General features: G+C 36.5%; 1 protein-coding gene across 5 annotated transcripts in view; it reads left to right on the top strand.

Annotated features, from left to right (window-relative positions):
• BEGAIN (brain enriched guanylate kinase associated) overlaps positions 1-19580 on the top strand; it is a 139616-nt gene that overhangs the window by 73924 nt on the left and 46112 nt on the right. For 3 of the 5 annotated variants that reach the window (XM_048947387.1, XM_048947386.1, XM_048947388.1), the window contains 2 exons: positions 3482-3571; positions 15734-15895. In XM_048947387.1, the coding sequence (XP_048803344.1) occupies positions 3482-3571; positions 15734-15895 (252 nt within the window). The remainder of the gene's footprint in view (positions 1-3481; positions 3572-15733; positions 15896-19580) is intronic. The other 2 variants (XM_048947389.1, XM_048947390.1) reach the window with 1 other exon arrangement.

Genomic DNA, 19580 nt, shown 5'->3' with positions numbered 1-19580 from the left:
GTTCCATGAAGATGACAGCCAGTTACCTACTTTGGCAAGGCTGGTAGAAAAGTAGGTAGTGAGTGCAGCTGACAGCACCTCACAAGTCTGTGATGCTAAATCAGCACAACCACCACGTGCTCCTTCAATGAGGACAGAATATGGAGGTAGAGTCGTGACAGTATGTTCCAAGGTGGCCCTGCAGCTCTTCCAGCTTTTTCTGTCAATGGTTATTAGTGTTTACAAAAGCATGGCCCTGAAATAGCTACATGGTGTTAATAATAGCAAAAATAGCTATTCTTCTACTTAGGATCTTTCATACTGGGTCAAAATTGGGCTAAGTTGGGCAAGAACAGGAATCATAATAGCACAACCCAGTTTAAGGGTGGCGTTCAAAACTCTCTCAGGTCACACACTGAGTTTAAACTAAGATCAGACCAGGACATATTTTTTCCCATCTACAGAAAATCCGTCTGAGTTTTCACAAGGGAAAGTTTTGGCCTTCTGCCACCCATCCCAATGAATTGGTAGTTGCTCCTCTCTGGGCAGAGAAATAAAGTGTTGATCATATTTCACTGAGAAATCCAATTTTTTATTTTTCCAAATTGGCTATATATATGCAGCTATCATCTGTGATTATTGTCAGATAAGCCGCAGACAATATGTGAAGTAACATACTAAATGTTCTAGGACAAGACAAGGAAACAGACTACTACAACAGAATGTCCAAGCTCAAGCCTCACATGTCACAGGAGTCTGCCTTAATCACATCAGTGAGAGATAAAGGAAGCTCTATAGAAAGGAAAGGAAAATAAGTAACTTCACTATGTTACAGTGCAATGAAAAGTCATTTTAATGTTTGGTAATCTGAAATGCTTTATCATGTTTGTTGGCCAGATATTTTTCCTTTAGCAAACTGCTGGTTTTGTACCGTGACTATAAAAATCATACAAAATTAATAAGTTTTTTTTATTTTTCAGTAGTTACAACTTTCTTACAACTGTTGTTTGAGTGATAGTGACAGATGTGGGAAAATTTTCCTTTATATTTCCTTTAAAATTCATAGTTTCCTTAGACAAATATACGTATATGCATACTTTTGCTGATTTCTAATTTGCCAGTGGTAAAACAATATCCCGTGTAAACTGCAAAAGCTGAGAAATCAAGTTTTGTTTTTGAATATCTGGCAAATAAATAAACCTTACAGCTACTAATTATTTTTAAACCTTGCACATGAAAACGTGATTACACTCACTACCACAGACACTGATTGTTGAAGACAGGATGTTATTAAGTCACTTTGGAGAGCTTCTATAAGACCCACCGCATTTCAAGCAGAGCTTTTCTTAACGACATTATCTCATTTATGGAGCAATTACACAGGACTTGCTGTTTGAAAATGTCAAGAAAAACATTGAGCAAACAACTAAAGTGGAATTTACACTCCTCCGCTCTCTATCAAATCATGTCAACTTCATAGACTTAAAATATTCTATCAGGATTTCCTACACCAAAGCTATTTGCTGTGTATCAGTAAAAGATATGAGAGAGGTTAGTTGAACAACCTCTACATGGAATAAAGCAGGTAATGGATGTGAAGACTGCAGAGATTTGTCCATGCTGAGATAATTTTTTTTGTTCAAGAACAGCACATTAATTAATTCTGTGGATTTGAAAACCAGACAAAACTATTTCAAAATTTGGAAGTTAGGAAATTAGTATGGAGAATTTCCCTGTGAGCTAGGGAGAAATGTGCAAAATGCAATGGTTTCAAAAGTCTCCATTGATTCTGGAAAAACCTGTGGTTGAATTCCCCATTCTTGTTCAAAATTAAGATTTGATTTTTAGGAGTAGTTTACAATTCCATATGCAGATACAAAGTAGATGGCCAGATAGACACCATTTTTAAATATCCATTCTTACCATGGACAGTTTTCCTGCCACTCAGTTGAGAATGAATATATAGAGTAGTACTACAGCACTGATATGTATTAAGTAAGTTGATACCCATCGATTATGAGATTTATAGTTCATCTGAGAACATCAGGAAAGCTGTTAGAGATACATAATGCAAAGTAATACAGACAACTCACTGAAGAATCGATGATGCTGAAATAGTGCAGATTTCAGACATTTGTCCTCAGCTCTACTTTGAATGAAATTAATATTGCTGTAAGTTTATGTGACAACAGCACTTAAACTTCAAGCCATCTATTATTTCTCTGTATTCCCTTTGATTCTTCATGTATTTAATCCAAGTCTAGCACAGAAATTAAAAGATATTTGGAATAGTCCTTCATTTCTCAATGAATAACTCAGTGGTATGGTGGTACAACTAGATTGATGTACTGGAATTCACATAGTTCTTTTCCTCTGAGTACCCTAAAAGGTCTTGCTGCTGGTAGTTCTTAAGGTGAACACATTCCCACGTGGACTTACAGAAGTAGCAGAGTTCTCTCTATTCATAACCATGGAGCTTCTCTGCTGCTCTGTTTCACAGTTATTGGTCCTGAAATGTATCCCTGTCTGTAAAGATGTGCTCATAGGGACATCCGAAAGGTCACCACTAATTGACTGCAAGGTAGAATTTTCTGCATGTACAGTGATCACTGACCATAGGGAAAATTAATGCAAAAATTCTGTTTCATAAATATGAATGTGCTTGAGTTAGGAAAACCTTACGTTTTATTTTGTTTATCTTTCAAGGCATTTAATGTGCATTTCTAATATTGCAAAGCAATAAAACAATACCATTTGGCATATTCTGTGTGGTCTAATACTGTTGTTCTTACTCAGATTTTACTCAGGAAAAACAATCTTTCACTTGAGTGACAATTTGCTTGACTGAGGACTGAACAGAGCATTTTGAATCTTACCAGCATTGCTTGATGTTAATGTTGGACAACAGATCTCATTGCTAATTTGCTTGTCTTATTGGCCTTTTCTTGGGCTCAGGATCTGCTTTTGCTGTGTGTTATTTGTGGCTGTTCAGATTGCTTCCTTTTGTGCTTTTCAGTTCCAGCAAATATTTTGCAGCTATTGTTTCTTCTGCCAGTAGATGTGCATGGAACCTGGTATGTGGAACTTGAACCTCAGCCCAGATTTAATTAAAACTATTAAACATATTCTCACTGTGGTGCTCAGAAGGAATTTTGGAGACCCTCTTCCGATGAAGCATAAATTTGCTTAATCTGAGTTTTTGCAATTCAAAATCTTAAGAGCAAATACTCCTCGATAAAAGTAGGTGGAGTGGTACCCATTTACAGCCATGATAAAGTCAATCCTAAATGCCTATTCTGACCTACAATATACATTGTACCAGAAAATCAATCAATGTGTGCACCAGAACACTACCTTGTTTTGTAGACTTAACACTGTTTTAAAGTAAGATATTGCCAAATTTCTCCATAGCCTATTGATATGCAGCAAATCTAGCTAGGTTATCACTCGTATGTCTTATGAGCCATACCTAGCCATGGTTTATCCTCTATTCATGCTGCAGGGTACGAAATTCCTGGGTGCCAACCTGCCTATGGCAACCTAGAATTCTCCAGGGCAGGCTCGCAAAATCTTCACCTACTCTCTGGGACAGGTAATGAACAAGTGATGTTTTGTGAAGTTATGCTTTCTTTCTAACCTTTTGATGTCCGTAAAAATGTTGCATTTCTTCATGTCAGTCTCCAGTCTCTCATTGTTCAGTTGTGCTGTATTTTCTGAACTAGGGGAATGACAGCTGTTTATTATAGTGCACTAGATGCTTGCCTCAGCCAAGCCTGTTATAATGACTATTAGCATATATAAAAACTGAAGGTTTAAGATCCACAGTTAATAGTTTTTCTGATGGAGTTCCTATAATAAAGGCACATTGTATTCTCATGTGATGCCATAATAATCTGGCCATAATAATTTAATTCCAATTCCAATTTTAATTGCCAGTGTTTAAATATTATCTTCCCTTTGTTAGGTTTACGTCAATCTTCAGTCTCCTGAACTATTTTTTTTTTCAGTCTTATAGAGGATGTGACAAGATGAAGGAGTTATGATTGGTTCTAGTTTATATTCCTATGCAGCAAATAACGGAAGTTTAAATAATGACTCATTTAGACATATTTTGCTTAGATTTTCTTCTACTTCTCTCATGAATTCACACTTTGCTTTTTGCTTCTTGACATTATTACAAGTAGCAGGTATGTAGTAGAAATGTTATTCACTAATCCTCTGATTTTCAATGAAATCTGAAATATTCAAAATTGAAATCAGAAATTAATTAGATAAAAAATAAAGACAGTGAATTTTATATTCCCTTCTTGCATTCTAATTAATGTATTTGAGTACTGGTCATGACTTTTCATGCTAAGAGTGCTGCTAGCATAGGAGAGATAAATAGGATTCGATCAGTATTTTTTGGCACAAGGTACACTCTCTGAAGTGAAAACCAATAATCCTGGAAAAGTGCTTTAAATTCCTATTTTTCATCCCCTTGGGGCTCTGCATGTATGCTCTATTCTTACCTGGGTTTTAGTCTGTTGTAAAAGTAGCTTTGTTCTGATACATGTTCTTGTTAAAACCAGGAGATGAGGAGTGAAGCCTATCTGTATTTCTTCCTTTCAGATGAGTGTAAGTTTTATATTCTAGAGGACAATATAAAAGTTTTTCACCAAGCATTCCAAAGTTTTAAGTGCGCAAACCCAAGATTATATCTCGGGCTATTTAGACATTTCATACAATATATAGATGCTGAAAGACCATGTTCATTTATTCCTCCACTTTTTAAAAAGCATAAAAGGATCTAATTTTAATAATTTCCTGAATCTCTGCTTGTTTCTTTCATGTTTATTAATCCAAATTTTAATCACATTGTTTTAACAAACCTAGACTTAAAAAAATTATCTGGAATCTTGTTATCCAATTGTATTGAAAACATCAGCTTGTTGGAGAAACAAAAACACTGTTTCTTTCTTTTTTTTTTTATCGTGAAAATGAAAAGTAACGAATATGACAACTTCAGCACTTACAGAATTAGGATAGATTCTATTTTATCTGCCCTGATGCACCTTAATCTTCAAAAAATAATTACGAAGCAATAAAAATTTCAAATAGAATACTGAAGTTGTTCAGGTATAAGGCAAAATATTGCAGCTGTGCTTAGATAATCTTCATCTCGGAATACAGAGCAAACATAGCATCTCTTTGAGGCCTTTCCCAGGAAGACACTACTTCATCAGTATGCGTTTTTTTGGGGGGTGCTATATCTGAGGGTAGGTTGAAGGTCTTGGATTACCCCTGAACAAGCACACTGTGTATTTTTTTTCACGTGTATAATGCAAGCATTTGTTCAGATGAATGTCTGCTGCCTCATTTGAGGTTTTGGCACTTGTAGAGAGCTTCACTGTCTCACTCAAAAAAATACAGGAGAGCTTATGCCAAAAGCAGAGAGATAGGAGTGCTCACTGAATCATTAAGGCTAGAAAAGACCACTAAGATCATCTACTTCAATCATCAACCATACCCACTAACCACGTCCTTCAGTGCCACATGTTCCTGTTAAAAGGAGTGAAGCCCTATTCCCTCCCCTTTGCCATATACTCACAAATAAAAGACCACAAAGCAGAGTCTTACACTGACAAACCAGTTCAGCTGAGGAAGCAGGATAAAATCGACTTGACTGAACTAATAAATCCTGAGATTATGTTGGAAAGATGTTTGTATAAAGTGATGGCTCAACATGCTGAGCAGTGATGAACTTTGTAGAGGTGAACTGATTTATACTCTTGTGGAATAGAATACTTCACAGTTAACAACTCCTAAAATAGTGGGCTGCAATGTATAAAACAAGGTAGGGCTCAAAATAATCAGCCAAAGATGACAGATGGCATTTTTTTTCTCCTTTCTTTCTTCTCTTCTTTTTTCGCTGTACTATCAGGTTGATCAAAGCTCTGAGAATCATTTATTATTGTAGGAAAACTAAAAATACCTTGAAACATTCACACAAAATAGATAACAGACAACAACCAGTAGTTCTCTTTTCTTAAAACCTTGTGCATGAGTCTATATATAGTAACAGTTGCCCTCAGAATACAAATTAAATGCGCACTGCTGAGAATTTGGGTCTGACCAGGTGAAGGTGCATTATTTAATCACCTCTGCAGTTTGTTTTTGTTAGTCAAACAATTATCTATTCTACTGTCAGAGAAAAGCCTTCTCACAAATCCCTACAGCTCACCTCCGTGCTCTGTCACTGCACTATTGTCATACAGCCGCGTGTGATGTGGGAAGTAAATGATAAGGAATGGAGACTGCAGCAAAACTGCACCAATGGCTGAAAGTGTCATGCACTACATCTCACTCTAAGCACTAGCAGCTCTATCTCCTGTACTCTTTGGTAACAATAACATCAACATTTTTTAAAGGTGGACACTTACAGATTTCAGTTAGAGATACAACGTGAGCTCAACATGTGAATTCTATCACAAAACAGGATCATATTGCAACTGTGACCAAATATAATAAAAAGACATATCAGAAATTTACTCAGAGCAGATAATATATAGTGCTTATGAAAAAAAAAAAAACAAAACAAACACCATAAAATACAGTAGCACATGTAGTTATTCCTTCCCCCAGACTCAGTAGTAATTTTGTCTGACTTCTGGAGTCAAAAGAGCTTATTTTTTTCCAACTATTTAGCATAACTTCTCACATGGTAAGTGCTAAGCAGCCTACCAAAATGAGTCCCTTGAGACAGACACAGATGAATTTCAAATCAGAAGAAAGAGAAAACTGTGAATGGAAGGAACGTGCCAAGGTGAGTGCAGAGATTATAACCTCTGCACACCAACTTATGTCTGGGTGCTTAATGCAAAATGAAGCAAGCTGACATTCTTTCCCTACTACTAAAAACATTTATACAGTACTCACCTGCTCCCATTCCAACCTCAATTCTTTGGAAGAAAGAATGATATAAATTTCAATTTGTTTCTGGCCACTAGGTTTCATTCATTCTTATTACCCATCCAAACATGAACATACAACACAATTCAAGAGGAACAACATTCCTGTTCCAGCACAGTGTGATCCAGATGAATCAGAAAGGTAAACAGATAAAAACAAAAATGAGAAAGCTTTAATAACATAATTAAAATATAACTTTATAAGCTTGTGAGATTATGTAGCATGCTGCTTTCAGTAATTTCCAGAGGGAGTGCTTATCCTTGACCATAAACCAAAGCAATCTAGAAAATGGCCACTCAGAGCTGTAAGGAAAGCTGCTGCAAGCAGATGCAGCTTACTTAGTCACCTTGAGAGCTTTCTTTGAAGTTTGCCTTTAATTGTGCTGCCTCCATTTCTCAATATCTTCCTTTTTTTTCTCTCCTTTCTCATCACTGCTTAGTACTCTGGATTCCCTAGTGAGATGCAGTGCAGCCTGCAAGGACCAAATGTTAAAAGGCAGGAAATGGTTCAGCAGCTTCAAGATGCCTTCTATGTGAGGAAGCCCCCCATATATCTTTTGTTACAACAAAAACTATTTGTTGCAGTCATCTCTTCCTCTCTTCCTCCTGCTTTTTTTTATTCTTTTATTCTACATAACTCATCATTTCTTCTATCTGAACATTTTATGCAAACCAACTGGCCTCTGGAAAAAAATAAAAATAAAAAAATAGAAGCACTTACCAAAATTAACCTTCTTCCATAGTCATGTCAAGAGCAGTGTCCAGTCAGCAAGTGTGAAGATCCCTTCAGCTGTGGGAATAGTCAGAGTGGCAAAGTCTCTGATATCTTAGGTGAACGTGGAATGAAATTTGCCATGCCAGAATGCAACTTTTGTCCCGTGTTCACATGATGGATTCATTTCAGATGAATCATGATCTAACACAAGGCAACATTTGGACAACGTGTATACTCTGGAGTAAGGAATGAATATCTGTAGAATCCTCCATTCACAAGAGAAAACAAACATATTCTTTCTACTACCAGATAATGATCCAGAAACTGAATCAAATGTATCAAAATGTATGAGCTTTTTTTTTCTCTTGCAAAATCTCTTTTTCCTCACTAGTTCATCCTTTCATTTTCTAGCAACGAGGATCACTTACCCAACCCAACAGTTTGCACATAAAAGTCACTCACTCTAAGAATCCAAAGTTGAAATCAGTGAGATCTCACAGGCTTTAGAAAGAACCTAAAAGATGAACTGTAAGGCAGCCTGGAAGAAGACAAAGATCATAACTATTTCTATTACATCAATCGTGTTTCTGTGCATCAGTCACCTTTGAATTTGGGCACACATTTCCCTCTTTTCATTGCACCACATTCATTTTTTATAATCAGCCAGTCTGACCACATTCTGGTCTTTACAATTGCAATGGTCTCATAGGCAAAATTGGCCATCTCGTTAATAGGAAGTGGAATATATTCTGAAAATTCCAGATCCAAATCAAGTTAACAGATATTTTAAATCAGTCCTCTAGGAGGCAGTCAGCTATTCAATCTCCTTGCATTGGAGAAAAATGCTGGGCAATCCCAATCTTAAATTCACATTCTTTCCTCATCATTCCCCAGTGCCGTTCACAATGATGTGCTCCTTGGATGCAGGTTGGGTTCTCACTGCTCATTTTCATTTGCCCTTTAGAGTTTTCATCGCGCTAGGGGAATGGCAATTGCCTGCTGAGGAAGCTTCCTTTAAAATTATCAAAACACCTTTAGTGTCTATTTCTGAAAGCTGTAATTTTATTCATGGTATTTCTATTCAATCCCTTCAGAGCCTTAGGTTATGGACAGTAACTTTAAATAAAGGACAATTTGCATATCTTTATTATGAGAAAATATCAAAAATCTAACAACGTTCCATTGACAATAACAGTATTCACTTAAGACAACTCAGTGCTGACAGCTGGCCCTCTAAGGGTTTCCTAATATCAACATGTAACTGAATCTTCATTACTTAATCACTTCATATTACAGTTAATAGTGAATGTTTCTATTGGATACATATGTCTGTGGGCTTCATATAGTTGATATAGAAGACATCTCTTCTGCAATGAGTCTGTCAAGTCAGTGTAACCAAAATGAATATCCATTTGATTCATAAGAAAGATTGCTCTTTTCTACCTCTTACCTATAAATCTAGCACAGTTTAGACACACTCACCATATATCTTTGGTCAGGTATGAGTTTTAAATTGAATTATTCAGCAGATACTCACATCCTAAATTTTAAAAAAGCTACCTTTCAAAGTCCAGCAATATTATGTCAGCACTCCATGTACTGTAAATGGACTCTCATGCTAACAATCTCTCCCATAGTACTTTGGACTTCAACTGCTAAACATCTTTTTTTCTCCCCACTTTCCTTCCAAAGTATTTTCTAATTTTCTGATAAACTATCCCTCTTTTCTGGTTTACATTCTTCCCAGGACCTGTTGTACAAGTTAAATACAAATTGGTTGATGTATCTGTCAGGGTCTAAATGAAGCTGCTGAACTAAAAGCACGAGAGCCACTATTTGTGGACTGAGCTCACCAAGGTGTAGCAATGTAATCCGTAACCTCAACAAAATGAATTTCAAATCTATATCTGGATAACAACATATCTGGATTTAGACTTTGTGATCTGATTCCATTTCTCTAATCAGATAGAGCAAAAGCCAAGTTAGCCACAAAAAAATAGCAGACAAGAAAGATTGTTTTAACATTACTCTCAAATTTGTGATCCTGAGTATGTCACACATAATCAAAACTTGATTAACATAAAAATCTGATTACTGCTTCATTAAATATCTTTCATTCATCTAGAAAACCATGGCTAAATGTTTGGACTTTATTTCCCGTCTATAAATTTAAAAACCATTGCTGGTGATACCGATTCAGTAACACAACTATTATCCCAGAGCAAAAGCTCCTAGGCCAAGCTTTCCTCCTCTGCAGCATGGCTAGCCTGGGCAGCATGCAGATCCAATGTGACCCATGATCAGTAGCAGAGCTGTGCTTGAAGGAGGAATCCTAGGCAATCCAGATCAATGTACATGGATGCTGCTGCTGCTGAAGCCCGATAACTCCAAGATCAAGTTGCCTATGCAGTCCAGCTCTAGTCAGTAGGAACTGAGTGGCATGGAGGATCCACTGACATCTCTGCTACCTGTGCAAATCTCCAGAGCTCTCTGCCACCAGCTTGCTCCTCACTAGCCACTTACTGGGAAGAATCCACCAGCGTCCTGCCCAGCTAACTGCCTTCATCTCTCTACTGATAGAACCATAGAATTGTTTTAGTCGGAGGAGACCTTCCAGAGTAATGTAGCCCAACTCCCCTGCCGTGACCAGGGACACTTACAGCTCCACCAGGCGCTCAGAGCCTGACCTTGAATGTCTCCAAGGTATTTAGATTCGCATCAGACTTGCATATAAACTCTATTCAAAGATCAGAAATGAAAACGGGAATGTGGCTTTTGGCTCTCCTTGAGCCAAAGAGGACATCCCTTCTCATAATTCCCCTGAAGTCTCATGCTATTGAGAAAGCAGTTCCACAAGAGTGAGTGCACAAACTTGAGCCAAGGCCTTCTGGCTGCCCACATCACTTTTAGGTTTCTTGAGTCGTATAAATCAGCACAGCAAATCTGGGCTCACAGATGGCCCTTGGGCTCTTCCCAGTACCTTATCTCTTCTATTATACAGATCCTTTCAGAGCAAGCACCTAGATAGAACTGATCAATTTTGATGTTCCCTAAATAAAATAAATTTTTATAAAATAAAAAGGAGAAAGAAAGAAAAGATGTTTTTCCAGTCCTTTTCCAGAACATATTTTTAAAATTTCTGTCAGTGCTCATAAATTTCCAATCCTATGAAGTTCTTTTTTAGAATGTGACACATCACTGACATAAAATAGATGTGATAAACACTTTTAAAGTGTTTAGTCGCCTTCTTTTGTGGGCCTCCATGCAATCTGAACAGATAAGAAAGGAAATATTATTACCTCACTTCATATACAGGGAACTGAGTCAGGAAGAGGGGGAGTTATCTGACAAGATGTGGTTATTTACGTCTGAGCTCCTTGACTAGATTCCCCTTGTAATTAATGGAAAGGAATGGGTACTTCCAGATTTACGTCACCTCCTTTAAAAGAAGGCTTCTAAAATAGGTCATCTTACTCTCATCCTGATATTGTCTGTCCAGTTCTGCAAACTCAAAATGGGAGCCACAACTGAACAGACGCATTAACATTTGCTTCAGGTCAGGCCTGTACTGCCTTAACTCACTTGTCCAATATAATACCAGCCATGTGTTCAAGGTAATGTACAATACTCAGAGCCTCAAAACCCAGAGGGTAGGAACTCAGATTCCTTGTTTTTCAGTATATTTTGCATAGGCCACTATTTTGTTCGCATTTTGCATTATTTCACCGTTTATTTCTGTCCTAATAATGTTAACCAAATTTTGTTTTAGCTGCTACTAGAGCTGTGTCATTAATGTCATCCATTAACTCAGGGAGAATTTCCATATTTGAAACTATGTTTTTGCACCAGTTTAAAACAACATTGCACAACCACCTGCAAGGCAAAGCCCTGAGATGGCAAGAATCATGAAAGTGCTGCCAATGTATATTGACTTTTCAGGTGGGAACTTGGGATTTCCAGAATACTCTAACTGTGGGGCAGGCCCACAAACATCAGCTCTCTGGGAGAAAAAGCCCAGGGATCATCATCTTTGTGGTCTGTCTGAGGGTAAAAACCTCAAGAAATCCTCTGGCCTCCGCACAGCTGAGCAGCTCCAACTTTACACATCAGCACTCCTTTGCCGTCAGGCCATCTGCCAGGCAGATGAGCTGGCAGGAGATCAGACAGGTACAATGAAAATCTGTTTTTTCCAACTACACCTTTCTCAGAATAGAACTACCACCACATGGCATCTTTTCTTGGACTGAAATACTCCAGTGAAATAAATACAGCTCATCTGGACAGCACTGCAGATGAATACCAACCAGCTGAAGCTGAGATAGGCATATTTTCTGTCACCATTGGGCTGTGCAGTTGTTCCAGTACTCAGCTTGAAGCAAGGGCTTGGGGGGGAACTTCTAGGAAAAAAAATTTGTTTTGACCACTCACTACCTTGTGTGGACAAAAAAAATAAGGAAGGTGAAAGGTAACATTAGGGATGCAAGAACCTTTTTTGTTTTTCTCTTGATCACATAGGGATGGTAATTCTTCACACCACGAAAGTACTTGTATTTCGGTAGTACTTGGATTTGCATGTATAGCCTTCCAGTCTATCTTGTATAGAACAGACTTCTTTTCACTAAATGTAGTCTGAGTAGCACTACCTCCCATATGATTAGATTTCCCCTACGCTGCAGCTGAGGACAAGATCCAGCAATCACATTCAACAGCGTCTCCCTGTAAGAGTTCTGTTCAAGGGAAGAAGGCTTCAAATTCCCTTTCAGGCAACAATTCCAGAACTCAAACCTGGCAATTACTGGCTATTTTATGATGTTTTTGGACAAGAACCTGTTTTCCAGTATGTTCTCTTATCTATTTTTTAATGAGAATAAGCATAGCTAATTGTTAAAAATATTTATTTGGGAAGACTGAAGACACATTTTTAATGACCTTTTAAGTAGCCCCCCTTGAGAGGTTTACATTGACCATTCAAGTACAATATTTAATATTGTACTAACTGTCCTTGTATTCAGAGAAATACTTTAATGAAGTAAAATGGGCAATGACTTGTAAACTACTTGTTGAAACAGGAGCAGAGTTTTAGAGATCAGTAGAAGAAATAGGGAACCATTCATACAAACGGTCCTACTGTGCAGGAATTTGGGGCCTGTCCTGTAATTCCTTACTTCCCCAGCTGCCTGTGGTTCAGTAAATCCATGGAATATACAATCAGAGCTCCCTAAGGCATAGCACCACTCTATTCCCAGTTTATTCTTTGAAAATTAATTCTCTCTTCTCCTGGTTGTATTGTTTCTGATTGATTTTCTTACTTTTTAACTGAGGAACATATATGCGAATATTTATTTAAAATCTGTTTTCTGAATATATTTCCTGAAAACATATGCATTCTTCATTATATCTATAATTAAAAAAGAGTTGACTGACCACAGAAGATAATGACTAATTGAGATATATTGATTTACCAGCATCAAAAAAATTGTGCAGTGAACTTCTCTAATGAACTCTTATATGACAAAGAGAATCAAAGCAACATGGTTAGTTTGTGGATTATTTTGTCTTGGAGAAACAGGAAAGGTGATTAACTTATTCATCCATATTTTGAATTTTTAATTTTTTCCTTTTTTCAAATATGTCTAAATTACCACTACACTTAACACTAGAAGCTAACAGAGGGAGTAAAGGGAACATGCTTTCCCTTTTTTTCAGAGAAAGCATATTTCATAACAAACTGGGGGGTGGGTTTTATTCTATAAAAGTGGCTATATGTTTCAGCGGTATATGAATGCATTATGTGAAGAGTGCATCTACGTAGATTGTTTTCTTGGTTCATTAGAATGTACTTGATTGTTACTGACTTAGATACTCCAGGCATTCTCTTTACACCTTCTGTAAACCCAAAGGTCAAACTCTTCCTGTGGAAGAACTTCCTTCTATAGCAGGATCAGGTTGTACCTACACCTGACCTCACCAAAGTTGCATTAACTGAATTTGCCTGACATAAAGCAGCACCCTGAACATTCAAAACCATAGCCTGAAAAGCTCCTGGTTTTGTACAAACCTTAGATTTTGACAGATGATTTAAGATTAAATCTCTTCCACTCTAGTTTTCATAAAATCCTGGAATGATGGAGGTGGGAAGGAACCTCAGAATCTGTTTGGCCCAACCTCTTCTCAAGAAGGTACACCCAGAGAAGGATGCCCAGGACCCTGACCAAGTAGCTTTTGAATATCACCAAGGAGGGAGGGAGACCCAACCATAAGTTCATACCTTAATTCACACTTCACAGAAAATCCAAGTTGCCAAGTTACAGGAAGGAAAACTGACTTCTCTTTTGAAATGAGCAGAAAAATATAAAGAACAATAAGTCAGAACAAGAGCAAGTGAAAAGTGATGTGATGTGATGTGGCAACCTCATGAATGAAGATGTACAGATATGAGCAACATGGGTGCAGATTCTTATTTCCCAGATAACAAGGCAGATATATTCACCAAGTGAAATATAAAAACTAAATGACTGAAAAGCTACATTAAATGTCTGAATTAGAATATATTATTTTTAAAAAAATAACCACAAGTGGTAATCCAAAAATGACTGTAACCACACAACACCTGTAATTGAAATAGAGCACTATGCAGGCAAAACATTAGGCTGTTTCCTAAGCATAGGTTGCATGGATCAAGTAAGCATCAGTTGTAAAGCTTTTGCATTAACTTACTGAAGGTCCTATAGTAGTTGGTAAAGGAGAAGATCATCCCACTGAAGCCAGCTCAGATAAATTTTCCTTGAGGAATCGCTTGCTATTCCCACCACCCTTGTCTTATTAAAGATCCAAAATACTAGTACACCTATGCTGATGGAAGTACAGATTTGACATCAGAGGGCATCAAGATTTGCCATTCTTTTATGAAAAATTATTTTTTATCTTATGTTTAGAAAAACTAAGGCAATTCAGAACACATCTTTTGTTAGCCCTTTTGTCTCTAGGTGGTGGAAGACTACAGCTCTATGGTGCCTCAGAGCTCCCACCCAAAGCTGAGAGATCAGCTCAATATTAGCAGAGATAGCAGTAATCTGAAACAAGGTGCAGTCACCTCTAGAGATACCAGTTCCAGCTGGAGTCCCAGCTTCCTATTCACTTGGAAAATGTGTTAGAAGATTGAGGAACTTACCACCAAGTAGACTAGGATGAAAGAGCTCCATCATGCAGATAAGGAAGCAAGAGAGGACTGGCTCTCTTGAAAACACACAGATAGGGAAAATATCACCAGGGTCATCACTGCAAATTCAGGTGCATGGTTTGGGAAGATGGCATTTTGACCTTCACAGTAAAAGTGGTGCATTTATCTCCTGGACGTAGACTATCTTAAATTGTCTCTGAAATAAAACGAAAAAGTGAAAAACCTCTCTGAAAAAATTCACTGCTTTCTCAAGGAGTGTAAAAGCAGCTAGCTTGCAGCAGGACATACATTCTTTCTTAGTGAAGGTACTGTGAAAAATTTGGGGTCACACTTGTAAATAGCATGGATTTATTCCCCAATAGGTAGGAAAATGGAGAAACATAGTAATAATTGATTATTAAGACTTCAATTCTCATGATGAAACTCTAAGTATAGAATCATTAGCAGCTCTGTGGGACTAAGGAGCAAACTGAATGAAAGGAGACAAAGACTTATTTCTGTAGAAAATGTTATAACCTTGGCTATTGGCAAGGAAATAGTTTTGCATACTTTATATACATTCATTGCTCTATAAATATCTGCTACTTCAGCCACTATATTTTAGGGTAACTCTAAATGAAAGTTCCTGTGTTAAACCAAATGCTAGACTGCGTTTTGTTTTTAATGAGGGTTCTTCCACAAAATGTTCCATTGTGGCTAATGAGATATTAACAGTGAATGCACTAGGACAGATGGGAAGACAGTCAGCTGTCTAAATCAGAAGATTTTCAAAGTGCAGTAAACAAATTATTAAGCACAATTCACTGGCTCAGTGCCATTAAATACCGTAGAGAATTGGTCAGAGAATGCATCATGAAAAGCTTTTCAGGAGCAGCTAAATTCTACAGCTGTGATCTTTTGCTTTTCTAGTACTTTGCAAGAACAGAAGGGGGAATTACGAAAACGTCTATCATACACTACCCATAAACTGGAAATGCTTGAAACGGAATTTGATTCTACACGTCAGTATCTTGAAATAGAATTGAGACGTGCTCAGGAGGAACTTGAGAAAGTAACTGAAAAACTGAGAAGGTTAGTAACCAACTTTTTGAATTGAGCAGATTTGAGGAATTTACAAAAGGCTGTATTAAAGACATACATGTAAGTAAAAATATAAATACATATCTCAAATATTTATTATTTATTGATTAAACATTCTATGTTCATGCTGAATATACGTATTTCACATATCTGAATATGTATTACATACTGCATATGAAACTGTTTATCATACATAACATATTTTGTATTAAAAGTAAACACGCAAATAGAAACGTGTATATAGGTAGGTATATGATATTGTTTATGTGTAATCATGTGTTGGTTAGTACTTAGTTAAATTACACATATGAAAGTATCATAAAGGCATACACATCTCATATATATATATATATATACAGAAAACATTTTAATTCTATTCTTAATTCTCCTTCGTATGATTCTATGATTAATCAATTTGTCTGCAAATTTTCAGTTGTTACTCTCCACTGTACTGATACAAGAAAAGAGTATTTGTCTCAAAGCTGAAACTAAGATCAATATAAACAACATTATGACATTTTATGTCATGATACATTACATCATTCAGTTTCCAGTCCCAGATAGAATGACTGATACCAAAAACCTATTACTTAAAATTACTGAAGCTGTGGTACAGTGCTATTGCAAATCAAGGGCCCAGTTAATGTTAATGAGAAATTATCATAAGCATGCACTCCTGACATTTTTGGTAATGATTAAAATGGTCTGTAATCTGGCACTAAACTTAGCAGTGATTCTCATTATTAATTTTTTTCATTTGTTTACAACAATTTGGAACCTACTATTATCCATTTATGTAGGAATGTATCTGCATTTTTTGTGAAGACTTTGCTGAAAAGTATACAGATAATTGAACTATTTGATTTAATTCACCGAATGAGTAAAAAGAAAATTCAGAACAAACCATTCCAGGTCTACACCCAAAGAAATCATTCTTTGCAGAAGGCAAAAACTGAAGTACAACAAAGCCAGAAAAACAAAATAAAATAAATTTAAAAAAAAAGAAAACCTGAGTCAACCAAATAATTCTATGTAAATTGAAAAAATAATTAGGCTGTAAGATCTTAAATTAAGAAACATCTAGTGTGTTCTTAAAACTTAGGTTCTTTCCTATCTCTGAGGCTTCTTAAAACAAGACCAAAATGAGCAGGTGGATTATAGGCGTCATGACTGCGAAATCTATACTTATCTATCAAGAGCTCTGCAGAGGCTTTCCATATTGTTTTTCTGCCATTGGTATTTTTTTTTCCATCGTTTCATTTAGATAATGTATACTGAAAATAACATTACACTTAATGTAGTTTTGTTCTACTATATTACAGCTCTAAGGGCAGGGAACATTGGCAACCTTTTTTCCCAAAACATTGTTTTGAATGATCCTTATCTGAAGGACTGGCCATCCCACTTTTGTTAAAAGAAAGGGACAATATACAGTTTTTCTTAAGTAAAAAAATAACCTATGTCAACATCACCAGACACTGACAGTTTAAGTACTCTTCAAAATTCAGGCCAGTCATTCTTCATTTTGCTCATGGCAAAGTTTAGCAATAGTACCTAAACACCAGATTAGTAGAACTGACTTTCCTGTACTCTGAGCACTGTATTATATTATGAAGAAAATATATATTGAAAAATTATGTTTCAGGCAGGTAGAGACATTGGAGACCCAAAATATTTTACAAGCTTTAAAGATGTTACTACTGAGAATAGCGAGGCATACCACAAGTTAAACAAATAGATTTCCCAGCCTGGAAAAGGAAACTGTTGGAAATCCAAAAGCATGTCAGCAGTATGTCACCAGTATCAGAAAACCAGCATGAGAAAAACAAGGAATCAGAATTAGTTTCAATAATATGTTTCTTTCTTTATTCACAACACGGGGAGAAAAATTCAGCCCCTGCTAACAAATAAGCCGTGTGTACGATGATCCCACTTGCATACTAGAGATCACTTCTGGTATTAAAATTCCATTAGCGTTGTGCACAGAATTTTTTCTGAGAATCTGAACAGCCATCTTTTTCTGCTCCTTTTGAAAGCTTTTGATCTCTTAATTTGTCCAGAATTAACTGTTTAACCTAAGCAAGAAAGTCATCTATGTGACACTGCAGTCAAGGCTTTTGACCTCCATTTTTCTTTTTTGACCCACTGGGAGCAATGCTGAGTGTGTTTCAAAATATTAACCGTAAAGTAGGGCTTCGAAAAGTGACTGAAAAGATGTTGGGAATTTCACATTCCTCACAGCGATCCCCCTATCTAGAGTGAACAGCATGGCTTTTTAAAGATTATATTTTCATAATATTCAAATATTAATATGGAAACTCCAAAGTTTCTCCTAAGGTCACACTGGTTTTCCTGCTTGAGACTGCACCCTGGGAACCAGCTGCTCAAGGTCTTCCTGGCATTTTTCAGAGAGCAGAAATATCTTAAGACACAAGGAATAAATCCATACAAGCATATTTTTAGTGCTAAGATTAGCCCCCACACTTAATTGTTTCACCAAAAGCTAGACACATCATGGGCTAAAGGGGTTTTCAGATCAGAAACTTGGTAGCTGTGTTAGCTTTAGAATAAACAGAGGAAAAGTATTTTGTTTCTGTAAGAAAACCAGTGTAACTCGTGTTAACAGAAAAAGATTTTTGAACAAGGTTACTATTTTAAGTCACCTTTCAAAGCTAAGCTGAACTCAGGGTGAAATTCTCTTCTTTGCAGAAGGCTAACCCAAGCCTGTGTTTTACATCAGATATTTCAGAGCCATGTGAGGGCTTTGAAATAGAGATTTTGCAAGCTTTCTCTTTGCAGTCTTTGAGAAAAATGTATTGTCTGCTTGGTTAGAGTTCTGATACATGGCATTCAGTGGGGTCAGAATACTTTTCATAAGAGTCCAATTTACTGAGGAATCTAAACATGCATTTATTGCATACACATGCATGTATGTGGGTATCATATAACCCTATTAATTTAACAACAAAAAGCCATCAAAAGCCATCAAAATGATAATAATTATTTATCAATTCACATGGAAAGATTTTCTCCTTAAACTGGTTTCAGAGACTAATGAAGATGACCTGCTCTTTGATTCATTTATTTAGAGAATCCAAATTTATGACAAAAATATTTCATACTGCACAAGACTCAGACTATGTGTATATTTTTTTTCTACACAGAGTTAAGTTACCATTTACTCCTCGGATCATTTTGAATTTGAATAATTTTTCCTTCTTTTTTATTTCACAGTAATTGCCCTGTTTGTCTTGTATCCCTTTAACACTTTCTTTTATTTGTTGCTAAGTCTGTTTCTCCCCATTCCATCCACATTTTCTGCCACTTCTTTTGGAGCAGTGGATTTAAATTTGGGTTTTATTTGGATACGTGCTTATATTTGTGTGCACATTTATGCTTATTTTTACTACCTTTGCATACCATTCTCAACAGAAATGCTCTTTGAAGCTCAGCTTACTATGTACTGTTTATTTTTTGTTTAGATTTATTGTTTGGATTTTATTTGCTGGGAGGTCGTCAGTTTTTTCAATGCAAAAACTGTCCATGGAATATTTTCTGATAAACATATAACACAGGAAAATGTGATAAAGACTTAATACAAGCCAAGAAGCATATTGCTACTGCAAAAACCAACTACTGTCTACTGCATGGAAACACTGCCATTTGAAAGCCATTA

The sequence above is a fragment of the Lagopus muta genome, chromosome 6 (genome assembly GCF_023343835.1).
Source record: "Lagopus muta isolate bLagMut1 chromosome 6, bLagMut1 primary, whole genome shotgun sequence".
NCBI lineage: Eukaryota > Metazoa > Chordata > Aves > Galliformes > Phasianidae > Lagopus > Lagopus muta.
Note: the sequence above shows the minus strand (reverse complement) of the source record. Positions and strands in the feature narration are given on the sequence as shown.